The sequence below is a fragment of the Mya arenaria genome, chromosome 17, assembly GCF_026914265.1.
Source record: "Mya arenaria isolate MELC-2E11 chromosome 17, ASM2691426v1".
Classification (NCBI taxonomy): domain Eukaryota; kingdom Metazoa; phylum Mollusca; class Bivalvia; order Myida; family Myidae; genus Mya; species Mya arenaria.
The window spans coordinates 8,722,617-8,743,871 of NC_069138.1; the positions used below are offsets into that span (position 1 = coordinate 8,722,617).

General features: G+C 34.1%; 1 protein-coding gene across 2 annotated transcripts in view; it reads right to left on the reverse strand.

The window, feature by feature from the left end:
* Positions 1–21,255, reverse strand: part of LOC128223923 (CCN family member 1-like) — a 301,846-nt gene that overhangs the window by 143,833 nt on the left and 136,758 nt on the right. The window contains exons 1-2 of one of the 2 annotated variants that reach the window (XM_052933393.1): positions 20,297–20,322; positions 6,680–7,164 (exon numbers count right to left, since the gene is read on the reverse strand). In XM_052933393.1, coding sequence (XP_052789353.1) covers positions 6,680–6,844 — 165 coding nt within the window. In that variant the 5' untranslated portion in view covers positions 6,845–7,164; positions 20,297–20,322. Of the gene's footprint in view, positions 1–6,679; positions 7,165–20,296; positions 20,323–21,255 lie in introns of those variants that run through there. The other variant, XM_052933394.1, reaches the window with a different exon arrangement.

The window sequence follows — 21,255 nt, forward strand, 5'->3', positions numbered from 1 at the left end:
TTTCCTCCTTAATGAATCCTTCCTGGAGCCAATGAACAGAGTCACATATTATATTTTAAAAACAAAAGGGTGTCCACCAAGTCTGGTGCTAAGCGGCTTCGTGTTGCTGTAACTATGTCCCCAGCAACACTGATGACTCTCTCACTGGAATCTGATGTGGCTGGGATATGCAGAACTTCTTTAGCTAGCCTACTCAGACAAGGAAATTCCTCCTCATGTTGTCTCCACCAGTCCTGCATGTTTTTGGTTCCCTTGCAGTTTTTACGAGTTTGATGCACAACCTACATACTGCATTCACACGCTCGACTACCCTCTTACCATCTCTTAGATACACTGGGTTCCCAAAGAAATCCCAGATGCGGGATGAGGTATTTTTCGGCTTGCTCAATTCTACAAAATCTCCTTCGTCCGCCATACTGATGATTATGCCGAGCGCTTCCCTAACAACGCATACTATTGGCTACTCCTAACCAATCAACCAATGAGACGGCGTATTACAAAAGGATAAAATTTACACCGAATAATACAAATTGCACCGATTAAGGAACGGTATAAAACAGTTTCGACACGGAAATTCGACCAAGTCGTATCGATTCGACGGGCTTGTGTATCGATACGTATCGGCAACAGCATATATCGATACAGTATCGATATTCACTGTATCGTCTCATCCCTAATATATACTATATAAAAACTAGGTGTCTTTATCAAGGATTGTTAGGTACCGCCTTGGAACGGTCAGTAAAATGTTAATTTACTGGGGGTTTAAACAATTTTGTGTGCACAATCTCACTCTTATCCCAACAATCCGGAATAAAGTAATAACTCAAGAGGTAAATCTTATCAAAGCCGTTTGTATTCAAATTCGTGGACTTCAAAGACACTATTTTAGCATATAACAACATTTGTTGAAGATTTCCAGCCGTCAGTATCTTAGTGTTAACACTACTACTGATTTACCACACACAGACCATACAAAAAGTGCATTTAACAAAAAACAAACATGAGCGATTCTTTTTAAACAAGAACCATAACATAAAGAAAATACTCATGCTACTGTTGAAGTAAATAAAATGGTCATAATTAATATAAAGGGAGGGAACTCGTTCATCTTCTAGCATTTGGACCGCATTCAATAGTCTGTAATGGACAAATATCGGGCACAATTCTCTGCAATACCTTGTGTAAAGTTTCCATCACGACAGTGAATAAAACTGCCAGCAAAACAGTCATGAGGTTTCAATATTTCTTGAGGTACTGTTTTGTTCTTTTTCATGTGTAAATATTGTTATACAGCAATCTTTGTGTCCGTTTTTTATCGGAAACATATTTATCTCTTGATTTTATGACATCAATACCAAAAATTAAAAACTACATGCGTTTTCTGTATATGTTATGCAGTGATATTATTTTCTAAGAGAATCAAATAGTTTGAAAAAGTATTGTTCTAATATATTTAAATCAATCGAACAATGCAAATTATGTTTGGTATTTGTGAAAATACAATATAGAAACACATGTGTCCGTTATTATTCATACTTTTTCTTTGATCAAATATGAAGGTCAGAACTTGTTAAATTACTATAAACATATTGAATCTCACAGGCGTATCACGTAAATAAACGATTCAATTTACGCCACATAAAAACATACCGTGGATGGACTCATTCATTATTGAAAATTATCGGATTGCAGGATTCGGTTTCTGCGTATCAGTGCAGAGGTGGGAAATTATGTTTTGGTCGGCTTAGAATCAGATAACGATGATCATTACGAGGTATATAATTACAAAGTTATTGCAGATCTGAAATCGGGAAAAAAAATGATGAATGCAACATGCCAAATAATCTGAAATTTCACACACAATTGGACTTAAAGCTATAAATCATTCTTAAAGAAATTATTCATAGGAAATTGAGCATTAAACTGATTCAATTTCAACCTCGCTCATCGCCTAAATGTTTTGATAACGAGTGCAATAGATTTTTCTTATTGAATCAGCAGTCAAATTATGCGCTGTTTTCAAACAAAATCAATTAATTTATGTCAGTTCGTTCCTTGTTTTTGAGAGAGTCGAATGGTTACAGGAAACTTGAGTAGGTCGCGTTTTAAAGGGACAGTACACCAAATTGGCAACAAAAAATGTTTTACTCTTTGATATCATAATTGTGAAAAAATACCAAAAATTAAAAAAGTATTCGAGTCGGAGACAAGGTTCGAACCGGTGTCGCCAAAATTGCAGTCCAGTGTTGTATCCTCTGTGATACGAAGGCTTACCATTCAACTGGATATCTAAGCTATATATCTAACTTGCTAATATCACGTGATTACATCGACTAGCCAATCAGCATAAGGAATGAATTCTACTAGGTAGACATACCTAGTAATTTATTTTAATGTAAAAATATGAAAAAAACTGCGAAAATTAATTAAATTGTAAACTATGTGGTACTTAAGTTAGTAAGCTTCAATGCATTGTACACATCGATACCAAGTGTATATCAGTTTTCGACAATTTTCGCTATTTCATCATACGGAGTAAAGCTCTTTTAAGAGTTGACTGAAAAAAGGAGATGATATCTGATCATACAATTTTTATTTTAACAAATTAAAAAACACAGGATTCACTTGCAGACGATGGTTATATTGGTTTTTCTGCGTTGGTATGGAAATAAAATGTTTGTTATAAACTGTTATCGGTTGAATTATTGATTATTTGATTATTTCAACTAAAAGTCGTTAATTACATATTGGTCTATTTTCATAATATTACAGGTAGATTTCATATATTTCATTATGCATGCAAATCAATGTATTCTGTTTGTCTTCTGCATGAAAACCAAGTGTTTTTATCATGTTTATAGGTATAGTCATACCATTTTCAATCCGGCATATAAGTAAACACAAAAAGTACCTGCAGACGACAAATTGAATATATCTATTTACTGGTATTCAATACGCTTTAAGTGTGATGTATATCAAAGTATAACGTTTCTAGAAATATAAACCTGAGCTAGTTTAACAAATTGAAACCTCTTGCAAATGCATATAATTATTATTTCTTTTGTTTGGTTAAAGTTAGATTCAATGTTTATTAATTGGTCAATATTTCCAAGAATTACAGCTGACCAATCAAATTGCTTTTATATTCAAATTAGCCAAACTATAACCTTAGGATAACCTATCGACTATATATTATATTATAATTGGCCGCAGATGACTCTGTAAAAACACGTACTAAAAGTGGGATTTAGTTTCTATTTCTTAGCATAGTTATTTTGTTTCTGGTAATCAGGTTTACTCGATATTACAGTTATAATACGTTAATACGATATTGTCAAATATCAGTTCAGTTATACTTTAAGCCGGTGGTACAGGAATTACAGATTCTATAACTGTCATTGAACAGTCTCAATTATACCAAGGCTGATTTTTAAATACTTATAATTATATTTTGCTTCAAAAGGGAGTATATTCTTTATAACTTAATCCTAACTTCAATCTTAACCTTAAATGGCATTGTTATGTTATGAAATGGCAGATGCACCATCGTCGGTTGTAGCATGAATTATATTTTGTTTTTATGGTGAAAATGCATTGGATAATTTAAGTGATACGATTAGTAAGATTGACGGGATCGTTTGCTGAAGCTTCGGTTGACGACTTTCCCATGAGTTAACAGTAGTACACATATATGTGTTCGGTCGGGTAAACAGTTTTACACATGTGTTCCCTTCGGATAATTATGCTGCACATATATGCAAATCCGTGAACCCGGGATGGAACATCAGGTTAACTGTTTTGCACATATGTGCTTTATCGGGTTAACGGTTTTGCACATATATGCTTTATCGGGTTAACGGTTTTGCACATATATGCTTTATCGGGTTAACGGTTTTGCACATATGTGCTTTATCGGGTTAACGGTTTTGCACATATATGTTCCCCTCGGGTTAACAATACTGCACAGTTTTGCACATATGTCAACAGTGTAGCAATTATGCATTCCCTCGAGCAAAAAGTATTGCTCATTTTTGTTCCCTTTGGTAAAGTGAACCCTAACCCTAACCCTAACCCTAACCCTAACCCTAACCCTAACCCTAACAGATTTATAAACATATTTTATCCTAAGGATTAAAAGTATTGCAAATACATTAGTTTGCTTTTGTATTTCCGGACTATTTATTTTCATAGTTGTACGATATGTACTGTTATTTACAAGATCGACAATATTTAAAGGATGAATTGCTTATATTTACACCAATAGTGCATTTTCCTCTTACACAAGCAGTAAATAGAACGCCTCGACTGGTTTACACATTTTATTTCTCCGGAGAAAAATAGTCCGAAAACAAAATCAATTTTAACGTACAATTGAATCGCTAAAGACAACAATACATTTAACAAATTGTTAATTATCACTTATTAATATATAAGATTCTAGGCCTGTTGAAAAAAAACACACACAAAATACAATAGTATGCTGTTTATAATAAACGCGAACATATTCGCTTTTGCTAAAAGGCTGTTCATCGAAAGAATGGAAGATGTGGTGTAAATATATGGTTATGTTTTCCCATAAACTATCGCACTCAAATGTCAAGATAGTGCTTGATCGATCGCGGAGGAAAGACAAAAGACAAATGGGATTATCCGTCTGTCAAAATTAAGTTAATAAGACGGAACAAGGATTCAAGTCACGTTCCATGGCAAATATATGGGATATTAGGAAGCCTCAGTCTCAGAAGATTGCTAAAGATTGCTAAAAAGCAAACTTATAAAGTGTGTATACCACGGGATGAATTACGTTTCATTTAAAATGGTGAAATTAGCTTCGTTTTTAGTCATCATGCATCCGACGTAGCATTTGTAACGTAATTTATCACTTGGTATACACACACTGTTATATAGTTTAACTAAAAAAAATCTGCCAGCAATCTTATGATCGATTCCGTTTTTACAAAAAACGTTACTTTAATGGTGAACTGTCACATATTTTGACATTTTTTTTTTTGTCTTGGAATGAGCCATTTTTGCAAACAATGTCTGAATACAAGTCATATAAGAATGCTGACAAAAGATCAGATCTCAGTTTTTCATATATTAGTAAAAGAATGGTTAAAACCGTACTAACTAGAAAAAATCTGAGTTTAATCTGCTTTTTTCTTTTTTCTTAACGATTGAGATACGATTTATTGTGAGTCATCTTATTTGAGACTGCTGACAAAAAATCAGATTTTTTTTATATATATGTAAGAAAAAATAGCTAAAAGCATAACTAACGACTTAAAAAAATGAGTTGTTGCTGCTGTTTTCTTAACAACCGAGATACGATTTATTGTGAGTTATCTTATATGACTCAATTGAAGGCGTTGATGAAAAACTCAACCTGATTCTGAGACACAAGTTAAAAGAAAAGTCAAAACTGTCAATCCGTGAGAGTGTAGTTTTAAGATCACGTCTTACAACAACATTCTATCATTATAATATCACTCGCAATTCACCCTGTATTGAACAAAATCAACCAAGTATGTACTATACATTTCATACCCATACACATAACTAAAGTGTTTGTCAAAATCAGTAGGTCCTTGGTATTTAAATTCATGTATATTCATATTGTCTGTTTTGTTGTTTGTCTTTCAAATTAACAGGGGCCGGGTCAGTAGACGTAATAAAATTTCAAACACTAAGCTGGTTTAGGAGGATTTGGAACTGATTTGCATAATTAAGGAGCCTAAATAAAGGATTCCGGAATCTTTTTAGCGTGACTTTCAATTCACGTGATGGTTTCTTTATTTCCACACCGTTAACAAACTAATTAACTGTGACCTTTATTCGAAAGGATAACCGCAAAAATTGATATACCAAAAACAGGCAGTTCTTTAAACTATCATAAATAAATAAAAAATAATATTTTTCTAAACCCAGTCCAGTAATATTTTTGTGACAATGAAAGTTAAAAACACCAGAAAAGCGCAAAATGACATCTACGCTATTCTGTTGTTGATTTTTGAGACGTTAAAGAGGACATTAAATACAGCCTGGAATATGCTCAAGTGCATTGTTACGCGTGTACATATTGACACAGGCAACATGTGTACTAAGATTCAAGAAAACAACTTCAACGATAACGATACAAGGTCAATGACAATATCTTAATGATTACAACTGTTTCGTAACATGCCCTGTGTATAACAATATCAGAAAGGAGTTGATAAAACTATTCCATATTAATAAAAAAACAAGTATGAACAAAATTATTGAAGTAAGGAATTCGCAAAATATCGTCAAAACAAGAAATCTAGGTAAATTTTTAAACCAAGCATTCTTTTGAGACATTCTGCAATACATAATATGATCTAGTCTATTAAGAAATATATGATATAAGCCTCCCAAATTCCTATTTTTCTGGTATTTCAGATATGTAGCATTTAGATTTTAATTTAGGTATTTACCATTTTTTTTCTCTATTATGTATTTGCTTGCCTTTATTATTTTCATTGTTATTTGTCATGTATCAATGAGACTATATATATTACTTGGCATATCATGTTTGTCAAGAAACTGTTATTTACATGTTTACGTCAATAAACTACTCTTTCCATTTGTCTCGATTATTTAAAAAGAAGAAAACAGGCACACGAATACCATTCAATTAAACATACATATTTCTTACCTTAGCGTCTGTTTGGTTGGCTGGATGCCCCAGGCGGCGTTGTCTGATGTTGAAGAGGTAACATTCAGCGCACGGATGACCAACTTCTGTCACACGCCCGAGCCCGCCGTCCGTCATGTGCCATACGACCGGAAGTAGCAATACACAAAATATAACGTGCATCATCGAACTCTGCGTAATTTCAATATAATTTACACCGTTATTAATATGTCCACATGCTCATCAGAACTTCGGCAGTTTGAAGATCAAAGCTTTTCACTTTGAAATACGATAACCTCTTTCCAAGTAAGAACATTCATTATTTTGAAGAGCCGTTAGTTAGTTAGAAGAAAGAAGTCTAAAAGTTATTGCTTGTAGTATTAATTACATTGTTCTTTACATCTGTATACTTCCGATATGCAGAAACGTCTAGGAAATGTCTGTTTTCCGCCCTGTTGACAGTCTAGTGTGTTAATGTGCGTGAGTTGCAAATACCAGACCTGCACCTAAAACGGAATAACAATTCATTAGAACTGCAGACTAGGCACTTGTCAAATACATTTCAATCATTGAGTAATCCTATAAAGCGGTAATCCCGTTTTAATACGCACAAGAAACAATTCCCGGCAAATAGCAGTCGACCGGATGTTACAATAGGATATAGCGTCTAATATCACATCATAATATTAACCGCAGAATAAGCACTTTTCAAATATATTTCAATCACTGGGTAATCCGATAACGCGGTAAACCCATTTTAATACGCAAAAGAATCAATTCCCGGAAATAACAGCCGACCGGACGTGGAAACAGGATGTATCGTCTGATCGCATCCCGAAATTTCCTGCAAACTTGGCACTTATAAATATAGTTCAATCACTCGGTAATCCGAAAACGCGGTTTACCCAATTTAATACGCAACAAATCCCGGAAAAAACAGTCGACCGGACGTGGATACAGGATGTATCGTCTGATCACATCCCGATATTTACTGCAGACCAGGCACTTGTCAAATACATTTCAATCATTGAGTAATCCGTTAAAGCGGTAACCCCGTTTTAATACTCAAAGGAAACAATTCCCGGCAAATAACAGTCGACCGGATGTTACAATAGGATATATCGTCTTATATCACATTCCAATATTAATTGCAGAATTAGCACTTTTCAAATATATTTCAATCACTGGGTAATCCGATAACGCGGTTAACCCATTTTAATACGCAAAAGAATCAATTCCCGGAAAATAACAGTCGACCGGACGTTGCAACAGGATGTATCGTCTGATCACATTCCGATATTTACTGCAGACTAGGCACTTGTCAAATATATTTCAATTACTGGGTAATCCGATAACGCTGTAAAATCGTTTAAATACGAAAAGGCAACAATTCCCGGCAAATAACAGTCGACCGGATGTTGCAACAGGATGTACCGTCTGATCACATTCCCATATTAATGCTTCGGAAAATCCGTATATTTTCACTCGACGAAATCCGGCCTAAGACAATCAACGGACACAGTTGTCTGTCAAAGTAATACGGCTACTGGATTTTCTCTCAAAGCCAAATGAATTATTCTACTGAACAGCTTGTCATTAGAATGGATTATATGTTGTCGTATATAGATACATTCATCATAACCGCAACTGGCGCCAGTTCTATAGATTTCAAATTGAGATGCAAACCTTTAAACCTGATAATATTTTAAGAACTCTTCTTTGGAAATTTATGTCGTTTAAGAAGCCAACGCAAACTCTGTGGTACAAAACGACAAATACAAGTTGCGTTTAACATCTTGAAAATAATTAATTACGATATACTGACCGCACTATTCAGTCAGTAAATATATCAATTAAATCAAATAGGATTTACCGCCATGAAACGGCTACTCTTAATTATTAAGTTGAGATAATGCCACAATGTACCAAAAGTTTTATCGTAATGTCGCCTGGTACCTTCTAGTATTAACCAAACAAAGGGGACGTATTAAAACTGATATTCACTGTCCGTAATTTAAATCGAGTAATCCGATTAGCTACATCGGTCCTAGATCAAAATATGACCAGTATTGAATATCACCCCAGATCCTTAACAAGAGACACATAACATACAAACAACACAGACAGACCACACATGAATAAAAATATATTTATTAATAAATGTGCGGGTAATCGTCTTGGAACGGGGGGTGTTAACTAGTTTAATTGTATAAATAATCACATGTGTACAGTATCTCACTTTACACACACCTTACAAAGATGTTTCATGGATATGCTTGAAAAGAAAGATTTACATGTACCATGGCCTTCAAAACATGTATTCTTAGACACAAAAGATAATATGATTACTTCTAAAGTGCATTCGGAAAAGAGAAGTACACCAAACCTGTCTGCGAAAACAACAAATGGACTAGGCCAGACAAATAACATTAAATCTTCTTTTTCAGAAAAGAAAATTAGAATTTGACAAACTTAAAAGGCACATGTCTGGCATCTTTGTATTATATCAGACTGAACGGTTATCATTACAGGCAAGTGAAATATAAGAGTGAACGGTTGGCATTACAGGCAAGTGAAATAGTAGACTAAACGGTTGTCATTACAAGGTAATTTAAATAGTAGACTGAACGGTTGTCATTACAGGCAAGTGAAATAGTAGACTGAACGGTTGTCATTACAGGCAAGTGAAATAGTAGACTGAACGGTTGTCATTACAGGCAAGTGAAATAGTAGACTGAACGGTTGCAATTAGAAGGCAAGTTAAATATTACCCTGAAAGAAATTTGTCGTTAAGAACGGTTTGTTAGAAATGTGGTTTCGAATCTATATAGATAAGTCACAGGGGAAATAATGTTGTGCAACTCGCGTCAGTTGTTTTTACTTTTTGATTAAGGTCCAAATCTTATATGCTGGGTTCATTTTCATCTTACTCCATTAGGAACACACTGTTCTCCCTAAATGTTGTCAAAGCAGTCAAATTAAGCTTAATGTAAGTCAGAATCAAAAGATAACCAGCGAAATTGCTCCATTGTTGATAGAGATTGGACTACGATATATTAAAAATCAATATCTGTACGACATTCCGCAAAATTGAGATTTAAATTTGAATACTAATTATACTATTGAGCAATTTCATTACGTATAGGTCAATAAAATCTATTTACGAACCTGACCTCGTTTTCGAGCTGTTCACTTGACACCATAAAATACCTACAACCAGTTCATATTCATCAGTAAAAAATAAATGCTAAATTGTTGTTGTAACTTATTTTATTGCCCTTTTGAATACTTGAATATACATTAAGAATTGCTAAAAATAGAATCCTACTCAAGCAGGGGCGAGGGATTGCTGAGAGTGCTGTGTTGACAAATATATTATTTCAGTCGATGGAAAGTCTCAATCAAACCGTGACTCCGAGTTCATTGTTGGCTAACAAAGGCATCATTGCAGACAATATGGTCTCAACCAAATCTAGACTTCTGTTTGCATTAATCAAGTACAATGTCGGCTTACAAAATCATCACGGCAGACACTATATATTCTCAATCAAACCGTGACTGCAATTAGCATTAATCGAGTACATTAGTGACTGACAAAAAATCACTTCCGTCAATATACATTCTAAATTAAACAACGACTGCAATTTGCATACATTGGGTACATTGTGCGATTTCTAAGGCTCTCCAGAATGCATACCTTAAAACATCACCTTATGTGTATATAATTGTAACGGTTGCAAGGACTTCACATTATATGCTTCAAAAGTGCAGCAAGCCATGTACATGTACAGATCTCATTAATGGAATTTTGAAAACAGTAACTTAATAATTTGACGGTTTAAATAGTTTAACCGTATATATTCCATCACAACACATGCAAATGCATAGTAAATTTGTCCGAAAAAAGGAAAGCCTGGCTTACAACAAATGCACTCAAAGATAACAGGAGTCCCACTAGAGCGCATAAGGGTGATTGATATGTATCAAACTTGCCTTCTGAAACAACAAACGTAAATAGTCAGTCAATTACATAACATTTTCCTGTTTCGATTTAACAAGACACTGAACAGAGCAATCCAGCCGCAATTTAATAAACTGGGTAACCCCTTTGACATTAAAGGCAGTTAGTTCATGTTGAATGTTCTAAGGCGAAGCGGATTGTTAAAGTCTACAAATAACAAGAGTTATTACAGATGAGATAAGTGTCCCTTGTTATGACATATTTTTCAGGAGAATCATACTAGTGTGCATATAAAGGATGATTGCATTTGGAAACAACAAACGTAAAATTTCAGCCAATTACATTATATCTTCCTTGAAGTTAGGCTGTAATGATAGTACAATGTATAATGCATGTTTTGAAATCCAATACTTGTTTATGCCAAATGACGTAATCAAGAGAGAAACTGAATAGAGTTATGCAACCAGCAATCAAAATTAAACGGATATACTCATTGACATTACAGTGAGTTAATTCTTGTTGACAACACATAGTGGATCGTCAATGTCTACAACTAACTAGAGTCACCACACGATGTAATAAGAGCCCCTAGTGATAACATATTTGACAGCGCAAGAATTTAAAAATTATATTTAAATCTAAAGGGATAAGAGAAGGAGTCATGAAAATCAATTATAATACCTCACTTATATTCTCTATGTTAAATTCCCTATACATGAGCGGTCAATATTGTTTTAAATCCTGCCCGGTAGTGTTGAATGGCAAATTTATAGCACAAGCGCAGGGAATATGCGCATACGTTTTTTTTTAAATAAATAATGGCCGCCTAAATAATGAGAGCAGATGCCCGCACAATAAATGTAAGTGTACAATATAAACGTTCCTGAATGAAATATAATAAAAACGTTTTGCCTTTCTTACGAAGGCCGGTTGTTATATTAAATTTGTTGCAAATGTATCATAAGGTGTCTAGTTCCTTTAATGTCGATTGGTACCTTCTGGTATTTACCAAACAGATATGTGCCATTAAGCATGTTTTCCAATAGTACAATGGAAACAACACGGATAAGCCCAGTAGTGAAACATGCAAAAACAATCTTGTTTAAAGGAATATGGCTGAGGCCAGGGGTTGTATTCAATATGCGACTCAATCTAATGGTCATACATCATCTACTCCCTTCATTGAATTGGTCAGTTATTTATATCGAGTAATCCAATTAGCTACATCGGACTTAAATCGAACTAAGACCAATATTGAATACCACCCAGACCCTAAACAAGAGACACATAACTAACAAACAACATAGACAGACCAAACGTGGTAAAAATATATTTGTCAATAAATTATCGGGTCACCGTCTTGGAATGGGGGTGTTTTAACTAGTTTAAATGTATAAAAACTTACATGTGTACCATATCCCTCTTTACACACACCTTACGAAGATGTTTCATGGATATTTTTACAAGACAAGGTTAACATGTAGCCTGGCCTACAAACATGTACACTAAGATACGAAATATAATATGATTACCGCAAAAGTGCATTCGGATAAAGGGAACCAACCAAACCTGTCTGCGAAAACAACAAATGAACTAGGCCAGACAAATAACAGTAAATCTTCTTTCTTCAGAAAAGGAGATTAGAATTTGACAAACTTAAAGGAACATGTCTGGCATCTTTGTGTGCATCAAATTGTATGTTATCGGAAATTGAAATGGGTTTACTTTAAAAACATCTTTTAAAGATACTGTAGTGGCCCCAATATCAGAAGAATATTTAAGTCAAATCTCAATCTCACACTCAACTCATTTTACCACATAGCATTCAAAGTAAATACAAATCGTATATGTTTTTTACACCTTTAAAAATGCTTTCTCTCATAGAGAGTATTTCAACAATAATATCACGAAAATGCTCATAGAATGTGTTGATATAAACATTTCGTCAGAATTCTAAAGAAAGCATATTCTAGAACCAAAAATGTGCTTGAGTAATAATATATTACTCAAGAACATTTTTTGGGGTCTAGAATATGCTTTCTTTGGAATATTGACGACTTGTTTATATCAACACAATACGAGCATTTTCGTGATATTTGGGCCTGGTTAGTTCCAGTAAAAAGAGTATAAGTAAGCATGTAAGTCATAATTTATACGTAAATTGTCTTGTGTCGTCCTTATGCGTTTGTCTGTCAAAGAAAACAGTTGAATGGTTAATTTAAATGTTTATATTACAGCTTGTGCTAAATTATCCTCACATAAATTCTAGTGTTACATTGCTATCGAGCTAATGAATTGATATGCTCTCTAATGACAGCTAATGACAATGCTTAATGTTGAGAAATTCAACGACGTTAAAGGCATTAAATTTTAAATATTCATGAATGATTTCCTAAATAACGCACATTTTAAATAAATCTAGCACACAAACCATGTTAAGTCATATCAATACATACGATAATTGCCAAAGAGCGATTACTACTGCTTACTTAGAAAAAAGTCATTTTTACAAAAACCTTCAGTAAGATCGAACGTCGAATCAGCGACATTTGAATAATATATATGATAAATCCTTCCTAAGGAATAATGTAAGAAGTTTATCCTTACTTAACACATATGCATTTCAAACTTGTGTCAAATTGATTTTCGAATGTTTTTCCATTTATAAAATACGTCCACAGCATGCGTAAAAAGTAATAGTTTACATTAAGCTTTTAAAATAAAAACGTTTGCAAGCACCAACGCCATCAATATACATTCATTGAGGAAATACAAGCTATCTGAACCATAGTAGTTGTTTGATGGCCTTGTACACCGTCTTTAAAATCATGAAAAATCAATCACTGCATCGGCACTTCGAAGAAAATTTAGTTACAATGGAAACAGACATTGAAGCAAACAGTATACAAAATATGTACTTCGACAGGAAAAATTAACAAAGGGAACATAGTGTCAAGAAATTAGACTATCAGCTAACAGACTACAAGTGAGGCAAGCAGACGGCATAGGTCAGTAGCTATTCCATCAACGTAGAGAAAATGCCATGTGTGTAACGTGCTCAAAGATGAGTATCATTTTGCTCTTGAATTATACAACAACAAAATGTATGAAGAACATTACATTAACATTTCCGATAGTGCAATCATTCACATAATTAAAAAATAAAGGTGAATGTGGGGGCAACGTAGTCATTTTATTAAATATTTCCGTTGAGACATTCCAATATGAAGGACACGATGATAGATGCAGCGTCCCACACATGGCATTACTTTGTGTCTATGGAACAGATCCGTCTATGAGATCGACGGCCTATCACATTTACGTCTGAATATCATATACTTTATCGGTGTAACACACGGTTCTATTGTCGATTTGTGATATTGCCTCTATAGAAAGGAGGACTTATTCTTTTAGCAGGTTATCCAACTTGACAAAACAGTTCAGAACGTCGTTTGTAAACATTATGAACATGGATAATCTGACACTGTTGTCATATGACCTATTCCTTCATAGACGTATAAGTACATGGAAAATAGACCCTTATGAAAGAAATACTACATCTAAACAATGGAATAACAACACTGTGGATGAAGTCGAATTAACTTGTGGTCGTTAACACTTTAACGGCGTTGGTAAATAATTGTCGCGTGAGCTACTCTCAATCTTCAATTAAGGTCACCAAGGTATGATTACATTGTACCTGTTTACATGCACGGTAGCACAAACATATCGATTAATTTAAGTATCAACGAGTCTATAGGTGGAAAACTAATTATAAAGGTGAAAATTTGCCAACAATTTTAAAACTTTGTATCTACATATACAGTGTCATGTACCGTAACGGTACTCAGCGTCCGCATTGGTATTGTTCTAAAACTTGTCGTTTGTGTTATTGCATCTTTGAAATACATATACACGTTATGTTACGCAACCTCCCTTTGGTCAATGTTCTAAAACTGTTCGTTTGTGATATTTCATCTTCACAGTACATGTACACGTTATGTTACGTAACCTCTCGTTTGTCATTGTCCTAGAACTTGTCATGTACACGTAGTATTACACAATCGCTTTATTTGAATTGTTACTGCGGATTAGGCAAAATCTCTTTCAAGGAACGTATAGCCCCATGTCACTGTAGGCTTGTTTTAATGTGTGTTTGCATCAATTCGCAATTAAAACAGTCCATCGGGTGTTTAAATGCTAAGTGCCGTCTGATTACACCCCAATATTAACGCTCCGGGAAACTTGACGAGTCATGGCAAAAGACAACCACCAGACACAGCTTCAAATTAATACGGCGAAAAGTATATACCGAAAACAGTTGAAATATTAGACTGAATGGTTGTCATTACAGGAAAGTGAAATTTTAGACTGAACGGCTTCAATAAGAAGGCAAGATATTTATTTGACTGAAAAAATGGTCGTAAAAACGGTTTGTTTGTCGTCTTGTCATACCCCGTGATTAACTGCCGATCAGGCACTTGTTGAATATATTTCAATCACTGCGTAATCAGATAGCGCGGTTGTCATTTAAATACGCGATGGCAAATAACAGTCGACCGGATGTTGCGACATGACTTATCGTATGGTATCACATCCAGATATTTTCCGCAAACTAGGCACTTGTCAAATATATTTCAACACTGGGAAATCCAATAACGCTGTAAACCCGTTTTAATACGTGAAAGCAACAATTCCCGGAAAATAACAGTCGACAAGACGTTGCAACAGGATGATTCGTCTGATTACACTCCCGTACTACTGCTTCGGAAAATCCGTATAATTTGACTCAACGAGATCCGGCGTAAGACACAGTTTCCTGTCAATTTCATAGGGCTACCGGATTTTCTCTCAAAGACAAATGAAATGTTCAATTTAATTGCTTCTCATTACAAATGGACTTTATGTTGTCGTTTGTAGGTACATTCATCGCTACTGCAAGTGATGGTCGAATATTATATTTTAATAATTCTTCTTATCGCCTAGTGTCTTCTGGAATTAACCCAACAAATATCTTACATTAAAGGGACTAGACAGTAGATGAAAACATTGGAAGATAATAAGAAAATTTTCAAAAAACTATTAAAACTGATATTCACTGTATAGGTCCGTAATTTTTATCGAGTACTCCGATTAGGTACATCGGTGTTAGATGAAAAAAGGACCAATATTGAATATCCCTCCAGATCCTGAACAAGAGACCCACAGCTTACAAACCACACAGACCGACCACACATGGTAAAATATATTTGTCAATAAATTATCGGGTCACCGTCTTGGAATAGGGGTGTTTTAACTAGTTTAATTGTATAAAAACTTACATGTGTACAATATCTCACTGTACACACACCTTACAAAGAATGCTCATGGATATGCTTGCAAGACCAGATTAACATATAGCCTGGCCTACAAACAAATGAACTCTTAGACACAAAAGATAATATGATTACCGCTAAAGTGCATTTGGAAAAGAGAAATACACCAAACCTGTCTGCGAAAAAAATGCACTAGGCCAGACAAATATGATAAGATCGTCTTCCTTTAGAAAAGGAGATGATAATTTAACTAGTGTTGAAACATAGGTGGTGGGCATCTTTGATTATCTCGGTTACTAATTAAATAATCAAATTGTATGTTTTTCGGAAATGAAATACGCCTGTTTTAATAACATGTTTGAAAGATAATTTGCTTGTCAATTCCAGTAAATAGAGTATAAGTAAACGTACACATCATATTTTATACTTGAATTGTCTTGTGTTGCCCTAATGCGGTTGTCTGTCACAGAAAATAGTTGAATGTTTAATGTAATTCTTTATATTATGGCTTGTCCAAATTATCCTCCACATAAATTCTAGTGTTACACTGCTATCGAGTTAATAAAATTGATATGATATCAAATGACAGCTAATCCCAATGCCAAGTGTTGTCAATTGTAATGACGTTAAAGACATTACATTTTAAATCTTCATGTATGATTACCTAAATCACGCCCTTTTTTCAATAAATCAAGCATGCAAACCATATTGACTCATATAAACAGTATACGAGAACTGCCAAAGAACGATTACTATTGCTTATTTAGAAAAATAGTCATTTTAGAAATATATTTCAGTAAGATCGAACGCCGAATCAGCAACATTTGAAAATTGAATATCACAAATTCTTCCTAAGGCATAATGTAAGTATATCCTTACTAAACACATACGCATTTCAAACATAAGTCATAGTGATTGTCGAATGTTGATTTTTCCATTCATCACATACGTCCATAGAAGGGGAAAATAGTTATATTAAGCTTTCTTCAAAGAAGAACGTTAGTCAGCATCAACACCATCAATATACCTGCATCGAGTAAATATAAGCTATCTGAACCAAGCTAGTTCTTTATTGGCCTTGTACAACATTTTTAAAATCATATAAATCAATCGCTAAATCCAACCGTTTGTACAGAGTTGAGTAACAGTGGGAAGAGGTATTGAAGCAAACAGCATACATAATATTATCGACGAGAGGGGCAACAGCATCAATAATATACAAAAACAACCCTGGTCGAGTAAATATAAACTATGGTAGTTGTTTATCTTGAACACTATTTTTTAAATCACAAACATCAACCAAAGTGTTGTAACAATGGGACTGGCATTGAAGTAAACAACAAACAAAATAGGAAAATTTAAAAAAAGGGTATAAAGTGTCAAGATATTAGAGTATCTGTATACAGATTACAAGTAGAGACAAGACGGCATAAGTCAGAAGCTATTCCATAAACATAAAGAAAATGTCGTTTGTGTAATGTGCTCAAAGATGAATCTCGTTTTGCTCTTTGATTTTACAACAACCAAAATGTATAAAGAACATCACATTAACATTTAACTTCAGTGCAATCATTCGCATAATTAAACAATAAAAGCGAAACTTGGGGGCAATATAGCCATTTTATTCATTGACTCCATTGAGGCTTCCAGTTGAACTTGTCGTTTGTGATATTGCATTTCCAAAGTACATGTATACGTATTGTTACGCAACCATTATATTGGCATTGTTCTAGAACTTGTCGTGTGTGATATTCCATCATCAAAGTACATGTACACATAATGTTACGTAAATTCTCTATTGGCATTGTTCTTGAACTTGTGGTTTGTGATATTGCATCTTCAATGTTCATGTGCACGAAGTAGTGCGCAACCTCTCTGTTGTCATTGTTTTAGAACTTGTCCTTGTGGTATTGCATCTTTACAGTACATGTACACGTAGTGTTACGCAACTTCTGTATTGGAATTGTTACTGTGGACCAGGTACTTGTCAAATAAATTTCAAGCACTGTATAGCCCCGGGTCGCTGTTGGCTCGTCTTAATGTGTGTTTGCATCAATTTTCAATTAATAACAGTCAATCGGTGATTACATCCCAATATAAACGCTCCGGGAAACTTGACGAGCCATGGCAAAAGACAACCACCAGACACAGCTTCAAATTAATACGGCGAAAATGATATCTCCCGAAAGCAGTTGAAATATAAGACTGAATGGTTGTCATTACAGGCAAGTGAAATATTAAACTGAACGGCTGCATTTAGAAGGCAATATATTTATTAGACTGAACAATTGGTCTTAAAAACGGTTTGTTTGTCGTCATATCATATCCCGTGATTAACTGCCAATTAGACACTTGTCAAATAGAGTTCAATCACTAGGTAATCAGATAACGCGGCAATGCTATTTAAATACGCAAATGCAACACTTCACGGCAAATAACAGTCGACCGGATGTTACAACAGGATGTATTGTCTGATATCACATCGCGATATAAACTGCAGACTTGGCACTTGTCAAATATATTTCAATCACTGGGTAATCAGATAAAGCTGCTATCCCATTGTAATACGTAAAGGCAACAATTCCTGGCAAATAACTGTCAACCGGACGTTGCAACAGGAATTATCGTCTGATAACATTCACTTATAAATGCTTCTGAAAAGCCGTATATTTTGAATCGACGAGATTCGGCGTAAAACAAACAACATACACAGTTTCTTGTCAAAGTAATACGGCTACCGAATTTTCTCTTAAAGCCAAACGCAACATTCAACTACACGTCTTTTTATAAGAAATTGATTATATTTTGTCGTCTGTAGCTACATTCATCGAAACTACAACTGGCGCTAGTATTTGATTTTGATTGAGAGTCAAACCTTAAACACTGATATATTTTTTGTAACTTTTCTATTGGATTTTCACGGATACAATTTGGCAAACATAAGTTGCGTTTTATTATTTGAGAAGTATTAATTACGATATACTGACCGCCATATTTAATGTGGAAATAGATGGAAACAAATGAAGAACCTTACTGCATGTTACGGTTAAGTGTCATTATACCAATTCAGTCAAATAATATTAACCGCCATTGAACAGTTTATCTAAATGGATACGTAAGTTTATGCCACAATGTACCAACATCTTAATGCGCTTGGTACTTTCTGGCCCCAATATCACATAATACCCAATTCAAATCTCAATCTCAATCTCAACTCATTTTACCACATAAAAGCATAGTATGATTCAAAATCTGGCATGTTTTCTTATACTTTTTAAAAACATATTTTCTCATAGAAAGTATTGATAAAAAGATTTTTGACAATATTTCAAAGGAATCTAATTCTAGGGAAAAATAAACTTGAGTACATGTTTAAAGGCAATGAATTGTACTTTAAGTGCATTTTTTTGCTGTAGAATGATTTACATAATCAATAAAAGAATGAGGTTTTAAAATGTGTAAAAAACATACATTATTTTCAGGAGATTTTGATGTTTTGTGGTAAAATGAGTTGAGCCTGAGATTGCGATTTTACTTAAGTATTTTCGCGATATTGGGGCCAGGTATTAAAGCTGCACTCTCACAGATTTACCATTTTTACAACATACTTTATTTTTTGTCTTGGAAAGGGCGAATATTTGTGTAAATATCTGCAAACCAATCAAATAAGAATGCTAACAAAAATCAGATCATATATTTTCATATTTCCGTTAGAAAATTATTGTTTTATGGCTTAAACCGTTACTAACGGTTTAAAAAACCCGCAAAAAACATCATTTTTTAACTTAAATATAAAAATCTGCGATCTAATTTTTTGTCAGCAGTCTTATATAACAGGTTTCCATGGATTTATGCAAAAGTTGGCTCATTCCAAGACAAAAAATTAAAAAAAGTTGCAAAAACGTTCAATTATTGAGAGTGCAGCTTTAACCCAACAAATATGTGCCATTAAGCATGTTTTCCATTGTTACAATGGAAACGACAGAGATCAGCTCAGTAGTGTATCATGCAAAACATTAGTTTTTAAAGGTGCATGGCTAAGGCCAAGGGTGGTATTCTATATGCGACTTAAGTCAATATTATGGTCATACATCATTGATTCCATACTTTGTATACGTCCGTTATTTACATCGAGTATTCCGATTAGCTACATCGGTGTTAGATCAAATTTAGTTTAATACTGAATACCACCCGAGACCTTTAACAAGAGAAACACAACTTACAAATAACACAGACAGTCTACGCATAAATATAAATATATTTGTCAATAAATTTTCGGGTCACCGTCTCGAGACGGGGTTGTTTTAGCTAGTTTCATTGTATAATTACTCACATGTGTACAGTATCTCATTTTACACTCACCTTACAAAGATGTTTCAAGGATATCCTTGCAAGTCCAGATTACCATATAGCCTGGCCTACAAACAAATGAACTCTTAGATACAAAAGATAATATGATTACCGCTAAAGTGCATTTGGAAAAGGGAAATACACCAAACCTGTCTGCGAAAAAATATCACAAATGCTCTAGGCCAGACAAATATGATAAGATCGTCTTCCTTTAGAAAAGGAGATAACAATTTGACAGTGTTGAAACATACGTGCCTGGCATCTTTGATTATCTGGGCTACTAATCAAATCATCAAATGGTATGTTTGTCGGGAATGAAATATGTTTGCTTTAAAAACAAATTTGAAAAATAATTTCCTGGTCAATTCCAGTTAATAGAGTATAAGTATAAACGTACACATCATAGTTTATACTTGAATCGTCTTGTGTTGTCCTAATGCGTTTGTCTGTCAAAGAAATAAGACGAATGTTTTACTTAAATCTTTATATCATAGCTTGTACTAAATTATCCTCACAAAAATTCTAATGTTACCATTGCTATCGAGCTAATAAAGTTGAAATGATTCCTAATGAGAGCAATTGTCAATGGCTAATGTTGAGAATGGTAATGACGTAAAAGGCATTAACTTTTAAATATTCATGAATGCAATTTTTAAATAAATCAAGCATACACACCATATTAAGTCATATCAATACTTACGAGGACTGCCCAAGAACGATCACTACTGTTTTATACTAAGAGAATAACGCAGACGGCTAAGGTCAGTAGCTATTCCATGAACATAAAGAAAATGATTGTGTAATGTGCTTAAAGATAAGTATTATTATGTTCTTAAATGTTACAGCAACCAATGTCTATAAAGAACATCACATTACCATTTAACTTCAATGTAATCATTCGTACAATTAAATGCTTAACGTGATTCTGGGGCAATGTAGCTATTTCATGAATTGGGTCTTTTGAGACATTC